This window comes from Dama dama, chromosome 6, assembly GCF_033118175.1.
Source record: "Dama dama isolate Ldn47 chromosome 6, ASM3311817v1, whole genome shotgun sequence".
NCBI lineage: Eukaryota > Metazoa > Chordata > Mammalia > Artiodactyla > Cervidae > Dama > Dama dama.
The window spans coordinates 14,523,873-14,538,034 of record NC_083686.1 but is presented as its reverse complement, the minus strand read 5'-3'; the positions used below and the strand labels follow the sequence as shown (position 1 = coordinate 14,538,034).

The 14,162-nt window shown below is 40.6% G+C and overlaps 1 protein-coding gene across 1 annotated transcript in view; it reads right to left on the bottom strand.

The window, feature by feature from the left end:
* The window catches only part of SPARCL1 (SPARC like 1), a 50,483-nt gene that overhangs the window by 21,102 nt on the left and 15,219 nt on the right, over positions 1–14,162 (bottom strand). Inside the window, exon 2 of the mRNA XM_061145535.1 lies at positions 1,884–1,947. Within this exon, the coding sequence (XP_061001518.1) occupies positions 1,884–1,937 (54 nt within the window). The 5' untranslated portion in view covers positions 1,938–1,947. The remainder of the gene's footprint in view (positions 1–1,883; positions 1,948–14,162) is intronic.

The window sequence follows — 14,162 nt, the reverse complement described above, 5'->3', positions numbered from 1 at the left end:
TCGTGTCCAACTCTTGCGACCCCATGGACTGTAGCCCACCAGGCCCCTCTGTGCATGGGATTTTCTCAGGCAAGAATACTGGAGTGGGTTGCCACTCCCTTTTCCAGGGGATCTTCCAGACCATGGGATCAAACTCGGGTCTCCTGCATTGCAGGTGGATTCTTTACGGATTGAGCCACCAGGGAAGACCCCTCCAGAAAAGCCCTCAGGGGAATGTGGAGAAAGAACGGTGGCAGTTTGGCCTGATGGATGACAGTAGTGGGTGGGGATCTTTGGCTTCGTGGAGAGTTGCTCCCCTAGCCTGTGCCCTGCCTCCTCCACTCCCCCTCAACAAGCTGGAAAAAATGCATGAAAAACATGAAAGCTTATCTTTCAGGAATTTTCAAAGGCGAAATTCTGTTTCATCATTCTGTTATGGTTATCTCCTAACAATACAGAACCCACTGATTTCTGGAGAATTCAGGCGGGTGGGGAAAATGATACAATATTTTTAATAGGTACATCCTTTGAAAAGATGCTTAGCTTTTTGCCATTGGACTGAGTCTGTATTAAAACCCGTTTTCCTAATAGGGAAACATCTGGAATGTGTCTGTAGACAGGCGTGTCATTCAAACATTTGGTTCAAAGACACTTTTGATGCCTGTTTACATTTGTGACAACAGCTGCAAGGGCAAGAAAACAATGGTTCTGTGGGAACTTCCCTCTACGCTGAAAATAGTGATTCCACTTCTGTAATTTCAGAGGACAATGTATAATTCCAGCTGGAGTAGCTCCTTGTTACTTAAGCACGATTCTCAGGGGTGGCCACAAATTCTGTTTTCTAAGAACTATTGGTCCGGATGGCATGGTGTTTATCTCTGCCGACACAGATGGCAACCAGAAGCTATCCAAAAAGCAAGGACAGAATCTTGGATGTAATAGAGAGGGAGAGAAGGGATAAGAGATAAAATGCTTTGTCTGTTTTAAGAAGGTTGATTCCTTTATTTGGTGAAAAGGAAAAAAAGGCACAAATCCCTTAGTTTGATTAAGGTTGATATAGATCTCTTGGGAGATAGCCAAATGATCATCCAAGCTATAATCAAACAAAGAAACAAAGACAGCCTTCAGGTATTTTGAGGCTGTTGACACAGTCTCAAATGATCTGATTTCTGTGAGGCTGATTTATTACAGGGTGAATGCTGGGGCCAGTATATCTGGCTGTGAAGAAAAGAATGCTTTAGTCCTGTCTGCTTTCAGCATGCTTGCTTGGACATAGCTCCAAGGATGAGTTAGGATCTGATTTATTTATATCATTTTCCTGTGCCTAACCGTTTGGTTCCTGTTTCTATTATAGACTCAGCATTTCTCAGTCGGTATGTAATGATATTGCAGAAAATACTGCTGGAGAGGGTGGGTATTTGCTCCAAGATTTCTCAAACTAATTTCTTAGATTTCTAATATTAGTATGGTGAACTTCCATAGGAGAATTTATTTCTTCCTTTTCTCTTTGGTATTTGGCTAACAAACTGTTAATAAACAGTTTCACTTATATTTATATTTGTAGAGCCTGATAGTTCTTAAAGAAATTTATTTTTAAAAAGTGCCTTATTTCATTTTTACTAGTCATTCATTCCCTGCATGGGAAAAATAATATGATTAAAATTAAAAAAGAATTTTAAACTATTATGTAAGAACACTTTTATTTACTTATTTATTTTTTGGTTGGGACTGTCCTTGATCTATTTACTTCTTAACAGTTTAAGGCTTTATAAAATCAAGTGATATGATTAACACATTACTAAGTAAATAGCACGAGCTCAAGAACATTTTTTTAAAATGGAGGATTCTTAAACTGAATGTCAGGAGGGAGAGATTTAAGTAAAAACAGAGGAAAGGACAGTTACCGGGATAGCACCTGCAGTTCCCAAAATGCATAGGAAAAAAATCACAGTCTTCATTGTTCTAGACCTGTAAATCAAAAAGATAATTAACAGTCATGGGTAAAAGTTTCTTTGTAAGAAGTTAAAAGATACTCTTAGCAAATACTGAGCTTGATACTGTCTTTTGTATTTAAAGGCACTTGTCTTTGTGTGTCTGAAAAGACAGATTCATGACAGTTTTCACCGAATCGTGTCCCAGGGAGAATGACTCCTGGATTTTTTGGCCCAGCTGTGTTCGGCAGAATCTCTCTCTGTTGATGACTGTGCTTCCTTAGATGGAGGCGTATGCAGATCTTAGGTCTGAAGATTTTTAAGTGTTCACAGTGAATGTAAAAGTCACAAAGTGAAGTAATATAGTGTGTTAGGTTTGGATTCAACAAACTGCTTCTTGGTATTGGAGAAACTCACACATTTAGGGCAGAGTTTCAGAAATGGGAGATGACTTTTTAAGATGATTTTTCTTACAATCAGAGTTTTATATATAAATGCATCCCTAGAGCTTAAATAATACTTTGATGCTTTAAGGAAAGGGAGCAGTTTCTTCTGTTAGTTACTCATATTTTAAAATAAATGCTTAAGTAGGTATTTAAAAATGTATTAATAATAAACATTTTCCAACTGATTTAATACTGTATCAGCTATCACTTCACACACACACACACACACACACACACACATAACATACATGCACACATATACACAATACTCTTCTCCTCTTTCCCCTCTTCCTAAAGTAATTGTATCATAATTCCTATTTAAGTCATTATTTAGCATTATAACAATGTAAATATTTTTCACAACTGAGCCAAACAGTAATTTCTTGTGTTGAATCATACTTATGTTTCTTTTCTTGAACAATATTTTGCTTTTGTCTGTACCTAGAAATTGACTCCCTTTTAAAAATAATTTCTCATGTACCCATCACTTACTCTTCCCAAATTTTCCAAGGCAGGTACAGCTATTAAAATCATAATCTACAATTTAATATTCACTCACTCATTCCATCAGTATTTATTAGATTTATGGAACTCTATTCATTTATGTTTTAGATCGGCACATTATTTTTCTACTGTTTTAGAAAACAGTTAAAATATAAAATAGTACAGTTTACTGCAGGGTCTCTTTATCTTGGCACTAGCAACACTTGGGGCTGGATAATTCTTAGTTGTGGGGGCTGTCCTGTGCATTGTAGGATGTACTTAGCAGCATCGCTGACTTCTCCCCACTGCATGTCAATAGCAAGTCCCCCGATCCCCACCAGTTATGATAACCAACACTGTTTCTAGACATTGCCAAGTCGCCCTGGAGGGCAAACTAACCTGATTTAGAACTACTGGCTTAGTAGAAGGAGCATGGCACTTTGGGATAGAAACATATATATCTGAACATGAACCCACACTTGCCATCCACGGAATCTTTGGCAAGTTACATAACACTTTGAGACTCAGATTCGCCATCTGAAAATGGGGATAACACCTATGATGGTTAATTTTTCTTAAAATTTTTTATTTTGTATGGAGTATAGCCAATTAACAGTGTTGTGACAACTTCAGGTGGACCGCGAAGGGACTCAGACATATACAACATGTATCCATTCTTCCCCAAACTCCCTTCCATCCACACTGCCACATAATGCTGAGCAGAATTCCCGGTGCTATACAGTAGGTCTTTGTTGGCTATGTGATGGTTAATTTTATGTGACAACTTGACTGGCCTGTGGGATGCCCAGGTATCTGGTTAAACATTATTTCTAGGTGCATCTGTGAGTGTGTTTCTGAAGAGATTAGCATTTCAATCAGTCAACTGCATAAAGTTGATTGCCCTTTAGTGTGGGTGGACTTCATCCAATCTGGTGAGGACCTGCATAGAACAAAACGTTGGAATAAGTGAGAATTTGCTCCCTCAGCCTCACTGTTTGAGCGGGAACACTGATCTGGATGGACGCTCTCTGGATGGAACATATATTCATCAGAGTCCCTGGTGCTCAGGCCATCAGACCAGAGCTGCAAAGTTAACTGGGATCACCATGCTTACTGGGTCTCTAGCTTGTGAAGGCAAATCACAGAACTTTACCAGTGTCTATAATTGAATGAGCCAATTTCTTACATTCATTCTCTCTCTCTGTACACATAACATATATATATCCACCCCCACCCCCCACCACCCTGGAGAACCCTAGTACAACATCTAATTCAGTTCTGTGAAGATTAGAAGAAATAGTATGGGTGGGAGGTGGGAGGGAGGCTCAGCAGGGAGTGGACTGTGTATACATACGGCGGATTCATGTTGATGTATGGCAGAAACCAACACAGTATCGTAATTATCCTTCAGTTAAAAAGAAAGAAAAGAAGAAGAAATTGTGTTTATAAAAATGCCTGATGCCTAGGAGGTGCTCAATTCATCTTTTTTCTTTTTTTTTCATTTTCCATAAAAGTCAAATAGCAATTCTTGGACAACAATGTAGAGCCTTAGAAAATAATATAATTTAAGTTTTGCTGTGAGGTCAGAAGAATTTTCCAGTGGAACATTTAAAGTCCTTTTGCTCACACATTGACCAAAGCTCCCTTTAACTCCAGGAGTCTTTCTGACATTCATCACAAGTAACGATGGAATTAGGCTAAGAGACTGTTAACTACTCTTCTTTAAAATGGTAGCAACACAAATGCAGAATCAACCAGCAAAAATATTGTGGGTTTTAAGGCTAATTTCCTTCTGATTTTAGTTTTAATAGCAGTATGTATAGGTAATTACATTTGAGAACACATTTCCCTTTGATTTAATCACAGGATCTCACAAATTCCCTTCACTTTCTCAAATCTAATGAAACCAAATGAATAAAAAGGAAAAATGTATCTAGTTGGCCAGAGCCTGCATTACTCAATCACTCTTTTATTCATTTATTGAGCACTTACTAGACTGCCTAAGCACAGGGCCACCTGGTTCCTGTCTGAAGAGTTACAAACGAGGGTATGGAGTAAATTGATGATTTAGTATAATCTGTTGAGTGTGTACATAATGCAGTGGAAATACAGATAAGAAGCATTTACAATTAGGTAGTTAATAACACTAACATTGTTTTCCCAGGTGTCGCTAAGTGGTAAAGACCCCACCTGCCAATGCAAGAGACATAAGAGACATGGGTTTGATACCCGGGTTAGGAAGATCCCCTGGAGAAGGAAATGGCACCCCACTCCAGTATTCTTGCCTGGAGCATCCCATGGACAGAGGAGCCTGGCAGGCTACACAGAGTCAGACCAGATTGAAGTGACTTAGCACACACACACACTGCTAACAGTTACTGAGTCTTAAGGGCTTAAATTTTAGGTACCATTCTAAGGGTTTTGCACATACTAACTCTTTGAATCCTTTAAATAATTCTACCAGCTAACACTTGATTTTCATCATTGTATTAGTAAGGAAATTAAGGTTAAGTAACATGTTCAAGGTTACTACTAAGTGGCAGAACCAATGTTTGAGACCTAGGAGTTGGCTTTTATGCTGTGTTCTTAACCATTGCACTCTACTGCTCCTGTATAGAAAAGGCTTTCACAAGAGGACGTTTTTGACCTGAGATTTGAAAAACCAGTCAGTACTAGTTAGCTGTATGAAAGACAGAAGGGCAATCTGAGGATGCAAACAGCATGGGTGACGGTCCAGAGTCGTAAGACAGTGTATGTTTGTGTTCCTAGGGTGTTAGTGGGTGAAGCAGAGGGAGATAAGGCTCAAAACAAGGCCAGTCTTTGTGTGTTAAACTAGGAATTTTAAATTCCAGCTGAAAAACTATGGGGCCTCAATGACTGATTGTAAGTGGGGGAATGATATAATCACATCTGAATGTTAGAAAGGATCCTTGGTGCAATGATGTGTGGGACAGATGAGTAGAAAGGCTTACCAGGAGGAAATTGCAATATCAAGATGAGAGATGGTCAGAGCCTTAAATTTTGCCTCTGGTCTTGAGAACGGAAAACAGAGAGACAGATCCAGCTTGTCCTGGCTCGTGAGAGCCAGTTGCTAACTTTCCAGGAATCTTGTGAGCTGGTTATTAAACAAAGCCATCATTGAAAATTAAATTATATACACTTACAATTTAATTATGTTAAAAAACAAAAGAAATACTAAAAACTCACCTCTTTATACTTATTTTTACTACTTTACCACTTATTCTCTTAAGGTTATTTATGCCTGTTGTATCTGTAGGTGGAAATACTATATAATGTGTGATAATGCACTTCTCTTCCCAAGTCTATTCAGTGATGTCACATTAGTAGCTTGAAATCAGCCATGGCAGGAGGATTACACTGTGGAAATCTTCAAATGCTACCTAATTCCACCATCTCCCTGCAAAAGCTGGTTGTAAAAACATTTGCTGGTATACCGGTGGATAGTTTTGAGAACTGTTAGGACTTAATGACAAATTGTATACTGTGGAAAGAAGAGAAGGAAGAGGGTTGGGCTATTATATTTCTAATTTGGGCCACTGGGTACACAGTAGTGTTAATACTAAGACAAGGGATTATAAGAGTTTTAGAAGAAAGATGATGAATTAGTTTTGAACTTGTTGAATTTGAGTAGAGATATACTTAGATAAGCAGCTTCCCTGGTGGCTCAGACGGTAAAGAGATTGCCTGCCACAGTGTGGGAGACCTGGGTTCCAGGCCCTGGAGAAGGGAATGGCTACCCACTCCAGTATTCTTGCCTGGAGAATTCTAGGGACAGAGGAGCCTGGTGGGCTACAGTCTATGGGGTTGCAAAGAGTCAGACATGACTGAGCAACTGAGACTTCCACATACTTAGATAAACGGGTCTGGAAGAAAGCATGAAAAGCTTACATTTCATACTGTTGAATAGAACAGGGGGCAGGAGCCAGCACACTGGTTAGTGTAGATCATCAGGTGCTGTTGGAGAATGGGAAGAACTAAAGATACAAATACAGGAGAGTCACGTAAGAAAAAGAAAATGTTGAATGCTACTGAGAGGTCAAAGTAAGCATGGCTAAGGATTATCCATTACCTTTGGAAATGCAGAGGTTAATGGAGAGTTGAAGAAGAGTAGGTAGTTTTGGTGCGATACTGTCAATGGAGGCCAGTCTGCAGTAACTGGGGAGTAAATAGACAGCAATGGAGTGGAGACAGTGAGTGTAGTCCACTCTTTTTTTTTTTTTTTCCATTTATTTTTATTAGTTGGAGGCTAATTACTTTACAATATTGTAGTGGTTTTTGCCATACATTGACATGAATCAGCCAGTAGTTCACTCTTAAGATGGTTGGCTGGGAGGGACTTTCCTGGTGGTCTAGTGGCTAAGATTCTGCTCCCAATGCAGGGGGCTGGGGTTTGATCTATGGTTAGGTAACAAGATCCCACATGCCTCACCTAAGAGTTCACATCCCACAACTAAAGATCCTTCGTGCCACGAAAAAGACTGAAGATTCCACACATCACAACTAAGACTCAGCGCAGCCAAATCAATCAATCAATAATAATAATAAAAAAGATAGCTGGCTATGAAAGGAAGGAGAGTAAGATGATAGCTAGAGGGGAAAGTGCAGTCACAGGAAATGTTTATTTGTATTCCAATATGCCGATCCATTTCTCAGGTGGCACTAGTGGTAAAGAACCCGCCTGCCAATGCAAGAGACATAAAAGATGAGGGTTCGATCCCTGGGTCAGGAAGATCCCCTGGAGGAGGGCACGGCAACCCATTCCAGTATTCTTGCCTGGAGAATCCCATGGATGGAGGAGATTGGCGGGCTACAGTCCATAAGGTCACAAAGGGTTGGACACCTACGTGGTCATCCAAGCATTTTCTATGCGGAGGGGAAGGCATAAGTAATGAATGAGAAGGTAGATGGGAAGACAGGAGCTGTGGTAAACACGATGACCTCCACTGAACCGCACCTCCTGGGTTTCATACACTGTGATTTTGCCCCTGGCCTTGTGACTACTTGGTCAATGAGACGTCAGCTAGTATGATGACAGCAGAGACTTGGGAAGCACTTACACAGTGGGATTTGTCGTCCTGTGGAAGCCATCTGCCATGATGTAAAAAAGCCTGGACTGGAGGCCTGTCCAGACTGCTGACCGGTAAGTGGCCACACGAAGAAGAGCCTGGAGGATGAGAGCCTGTAGGAGGTTCAGCCCCAGCAGAGCTCCCAGCTGGCTGAAGCCTCCCGACCGACTCCAGACAAAGTCAACAGAGGAAAGACCCAGGTGAACTCAGAATGGATTGCGGAGTCCCGTGCAAATAAGGGGATCGGTTTGAAGCCATTTGATTTTGGGGTGGATTGTTATGCAGTAATAGATAATGAAAATGGGGGAAAAACAGAGAAGCTGCCTCAGTCATTGGGAAGGCAGTATTGCTCAGTGATTAAAAGCATAGGCTCTGAAAGGGGACTTTCTGGGCTTTAGTACTTAATTTGTTTAATCTTGGGTAAATTATTCAGCTTTTTTGAAGCCTCAGTTCTTTATCTGTAAAGTGATGATGGAGATTAAGTAAGATGATAAAATGTCAGTAAGCCCTTGATAAATATTTGCTCAGTAACAACAGAGGATGAGATGGTTGGATGGCATCACCGACTCAATGGACATGAGTTTGGGTAAACTCCGGGAGTTGGTGATGGACAGGGAGGCCTGGCTTGCTGCAGTCCATGAGGTCGCAAAGAGTCAGACACGACTGAGCGACTGAACTGAACTGAACTGAACTGAAGCCTTTGATAATACTCAGAAGAGGAGAGATTCTTTGTTCTTCCAGACAAGAGGGAAGAAAGCTTAATTGTAGGGATCTGTTGAGGTGAGGCCCCTAGAAATATCAGTTCATTAAGTTGGACATATTTACACCTTCCTCACATTTATATAGCATTTCACAGCATGTAAAATATTTTCTTGCATACCATCTCATTTTATCCAATAAGGAAACGAGAATAGATAACATTTAACTACAAAGAAACAGAAGCTTGGGAATTCCCTGGCGGTCCAATGGTTAGCACTCTGCACTTCCACTGCAGCAGGCGTGGGTTTCATCACTGGTTGGGAAACTAACATCCCACATGCAGCATGGTGTGACCAAAAAATAAAAAAAAGAAACAGAAGCTTGAAGTATCTATCTTATTTGGCTACATATATCCGTGGTGGCTCAGATGGTAAAGAATCTGCCTGCAACTCTGGAGACCCGGGTTCAATCCCCGGGTCAGCAAGATTCCCTGGAGAAGGGAATGGCAACCTACCCCAGTATTCTTGCCTGGAAAATCCCATGGACAGAAGAGCCTGGTGGGCTACAGTTTTGGGGTCACAAAGAGTCGGACATGACTGAGTGACTGAGCACACATGTGAAGGCTTAAGAGGGGAGTAAGGACTAGAACATGGCACTCTGGACTCCAAGTCCGGGGTTCTCAGATGGTTTCATAGAACAGGCTGCAGACTGGAAATCCAAAGTCTGGCTTTGGGCCCTGGCTCTGCCAAGTACTAAATACAACTTTGAGCAAATTATTGAATCTTGCCAAACTTCATCTACAGAATGGGAGTAACAAGTCCAGTGTCAAAGGGCACCACTGAGGCAGCGAAGCTCTTTGTAAACTCAAAACATACATGTGTAAATGAGTATTATTTCTATTGCTCTGTCTGGTGCTTGCCATCAAGATTATCATTATAGGGACTACTTCCCTGTTGTCCACGGGCTGAGTCCATGCTCCCAATACAGAGGGCCAGGTTTAATTCATGGTCAGGACACTAAGATCTCATATGTCTCAACTAAGGTCCAGTAAGCCAAAAAAAAAAAAAAAATAAATAAAATAAAATCCCATAATAATAGTATCATTATAGCCATTTATGTCATATATTTTGTGTGAAGGTGAAAGTCGCTCAGTAGTGTCTGATTCTTTGAGACCCCATGGAGTACACACTCCATGGAATTCTCCAGGCCAGAGTACTGAAGTGGGTAGCCATTCCTTTCTCCAGAGGATCTTCCCAACCCAGGGATCTTACCCAGGTCTCCCACATTGTGGGCAGATTCTTTGCCAGTTGAGCCACAAGGGAAGCCCAAGAATGTTGGAGTGGGTAGCCTATCCCTTCTCCAGGGAATCTTTCCAACCCAGGAATCGAACCAAGGTCTCCAACATTGCAGGTGGATTCTTTACCAACTGAGTTTTCAGGGAAGCCCTATATTTAGTGTGGTATAAGAGAAATCAGCCTTCAGTGTTCCTTACTTTTTCTCCTCCTCCTTTTCAAGTCTTCTTCCCCTTGTGGATTTCAAGCTGCCCAGGAGTCCTAATTCCAGAATGTGTTCACATTTAGTTCTCTCAGTAAAACCAACTCACTTGCCCTATATTCCACACATTTAAATTCTAGTTTTGCACATACATCTAATCCATTGGTAGGAGATAAAATTTGCAAGTTAGTGTCTTTCTAGTCTTAGTTAAGAGCTATTTTCACATTCGCCTTATCTCAAATGAACTATAGAATGCTGAGAATCTTGGCAGAGCTATGGAGAAGACATGTGAAGACAGGATGAGTTTGTTGTATGAGCTTCAGTGGTCAGCTGTGCAGGTTTCTGGGGAGTCAACTTCAACCTTTCTTGCATGGTCCCTGATTCTTTACTGTGTCCCAGGATGGAACTGTGTTTTAGGGGTCTCATGTTTATTTCCACATGAAGTTAAAAACAAAATTTAAAGGAAGACTATGGTTATGTCATTTAGAATGATCCAAGCAGGAAACCACCTTAAGTTTTAATTGTAAAGCAGATGCCTGTATTGTATTTTTAAAGACAGAACTTTGTGGAACCGTCCAGTATCTAGAAGGCAAAAGGCCTTGAGCTCTCCTGCTGTGTTCCACTTTGTCCTTCAGACTAGTCACTGAGCATTTTTGTATTAGCTAATTGATTAGTCACCGAGCTAATTGTATTTGCGACATACTGATCAAAAATAATTTCACAGCCTTTTGCTTCTTATTTTAAGAACTGAACAAGTATACTGATTTGTGTAAATAAGACAGAGTGGAGAACTTTTCTGGGAAATGAGAGATTTTTTAAAACAACAGTCAGACTGGAGACTGTAGAAGGTTTAATTAGCTGATGCTTGCAAAATACTTTGAAAATGAAACCCATGATGTTCTTGCTAAGTATGATGAATACCATTTATTCTTGGGTAAGTAAAAAGACATGTATTTTGAGACAGTCAAATTTGGTGTGCACTCTACAGAATACAAATTGTTATTTTTGCAGAAAGAGCAAATAAAACTGTATAAAAATGCAGAAGTGAGAAAAATTTTTGAATATAGAGTTATTATTCTTGAAGACTTAAATATGCAGTGTTTATATGAAATTAGATAAATGTGATTTTGCCCAAATGTATGAACTATTCAAAGGCAGCAGCATAGCTGAAAGTAAGGAGTCCTGGAATTTAAGTATAGTATGGAATTGGAAGATCTAAGTCTAGACCTGAACTATATAAATTTTTAAAAAACATTTATTTATTTTTTTGGCTGTGCTGGATCTTAGTTGAGACATGTGGGATCTAGTTCCCTGGCCGGAAATCAAACCTGGGACCCCAGCATTGGGAGTGCAGTGTCTTAGCCACTGGACCACTAGGAAAGTCCACTGACATGAACTATAAACTTTTTACTAGCCAAGAGACTTTGGTCAAGTCACTGGTTTCTTCATCTACAAACCAGGAAAAACGATAGTAGTTTTCCTATTTATCTCCTAGGGTTGTTTTGAGACTCAAATGTGATCAAATAGTCATTTGACAATTTTACTAACTATAAAAATAAAAAAAGATATCATTTCATTGAAACATTCATAAGGCTAAAGATAGATTAATTAACTGTAATAAGTAATAATTCACAGAGACTTTAATTCATCCTTTTACCCAGAGTTCTTAAACTATCATCATTTTCTTTTTTTTTTTTGGCTGTGCCACGTGACTTGCAGGACTTTAGCTTTCCAACCAAGGATTGAACTTAGGCTCTTAGCAGTGAAAGCATGGAGTCCTAATCACTGCACCACCAGGGAATTCCCTTCAGTTATTATTTTCTTCCCTTTGTCCAATTTTCCCCCCATGGGAATACAGAGGTTAAAGATGAGAGATGGTGGGGAAATTCAAGGAGAGCCTTTTCCTTCTCTTAGAAACAAAATGTCTCATTACCAAATTTTTAGAAGAACTCATCTGGGGTTTTACAAGATGACTGCTGTTTCATAGGTATGTTCACAGGTATGTTCTGTTTCATAGGTATGGCCTTTCTGCGGAAGCCCAGGATTTGAAATTTCAAATGCCTGGAGGTCTTCTACTGGCTGGCCCATAGACCACCAAAACAAATATCCAGGTGAGACATTGATATGGCAGAAACAGGTCTTCCATTAAGAACTAAATACCCACGAATGTCAACTCTATTCTAATTCATGTGAGTCGCTGTCTTGAGACAATTTCTAACATTTTTCATTTAATATGCATAAACATATGATATAGTAATGATGACTGTAACTTTTTGCTGCATCTTCCATTGAGAAGTGAAGTCAAATTCTCTTCCCCTTGAATCTGGACTGGCTTTAGTGGCTTACTTGACCAAATGATTGAAGTGGAGGTGATGCCCCGGGACTTTGGAGGTTAGCTCATAAGAAGCCTCGGAATTTTGACCTGAATCTCTCAGAACGTTTTGCTTTGGGAGTTCCAAGCCATTTTGTAAGAGACTGTCACCCTACTGTAGACACTGTTTAACGACCCCTGCTGACCCCAGCTTTCAAAGCTTGCAAAGGCACAGTGTGTCTGAGTGGAGCCACTATGGACCCTGCAGAGCAGCTCACCTGCCAATTCAGTATCCCTGAGTGACGTGCCCAGACTCTTGACCCATGAAATCTTGAGAAATTGTGCAATAAGTGTTACTTGAAAGTCACAATTTGTAAGCAGCAATGAAGAATTGGCATGGGCATTAAATATCTTGAGTGAAATATTCTTTAGAAGTAGAACACTTATATACATCAGTGTATTATTTTATTGAAAAAATAGGTTCTCACCCTTGGCTGGTTAATATAGTAACTGAAGCAATGGCTTATCTTTTTTGAGATTTTACTATGTGCCAGGTACTATCGTAAGTATTTCACCCATGCATCATTCATGTATTCCCACTTGTCACCTCACTTCTGCTTCATAGAGTATCCATCCATCCATCCATCCATCCATCCATCCATCCATCCATTCAATGAGAGCTTCCTGCCCATCCTTCTGACCACTGTGCGCAGTTGTGACTGAGGAGCATGGAAGCCAAAGGATGCAAGATTTTCCAAAGGGGTGGCTTCGACATTCTCAAGGATCTATCTCTTTCTAGCACAGGAGAAATTAGTACATTCTTTCCATCCTGTAATGTGTAATTGAGGGATTGCTTTAACTATATTTAGAGGATCTCCACAGACTTATTTTAGGCAAAACTGTGCGATAATCCTGTTTCGACATCTCTTCATCATTCCTTTCAGAGTTCCTTATCTTACTTTGCCACCCACTAATCTCAAGTGTGCGTGCTCAGCTGCTAACATGTGCCCAACTCTGCGACCCCATGGGCTGTAGCCCACCAGGCTCCTCTTTCCATGGGATTTTCCAGGCAAGAATACTGGAGTGGGTTGTCACTTCCTCCTCCAGGGGATGTCCCGACCCAAGGATTGAACCTGCATCTTCCATTTGCTCCCACCTGCATTGGCAGGTGGATTCTTTATCCACAGAGCAACCTCGGTCTCATTTCACAGCTTCGTATGGGATGGACTCTTGGAGGCAGGGCTCTGTTCTCTTCCTGAGGCATTTGACAGTTCTCTGGAAAATCATCACCCGTCCCTGCCCTGGGGTGTAGGGAAGAAATGACTTGGGCAGTATTTATTTTTCTTTCCTCAAATCATATTCTGATATCTGTCAATTTCCTTTTTCTCTGTGAGTGTGGGGGTTTCTCATACTTATGTTTATTCATTCCTCTCCCTTTTCTTGCATATCCTTTGAGGCACAGACTTCTGAGTACGGTCAGAGGTGGATGTGCCACAAAGCCAAGAAGCTCAAATTCCAGGGCTCCCTACTTGTGCAGGCTTCTTACAAAACCCTATGCCTGCTTTCAAGTTTTCTATTTTTTAAAAAGAAGGGCCCACACATTGTGTCAACTTCTGGTTTGCAAGTTCTGAATCCACTCCTGAGTAGGGCTCACCTGAAGGCCTGTGGCACTTGTCAATTACAGAATTAATATCTAAGTGATTTGCTTCCTAGGGCTCGTAGCATGACGAGT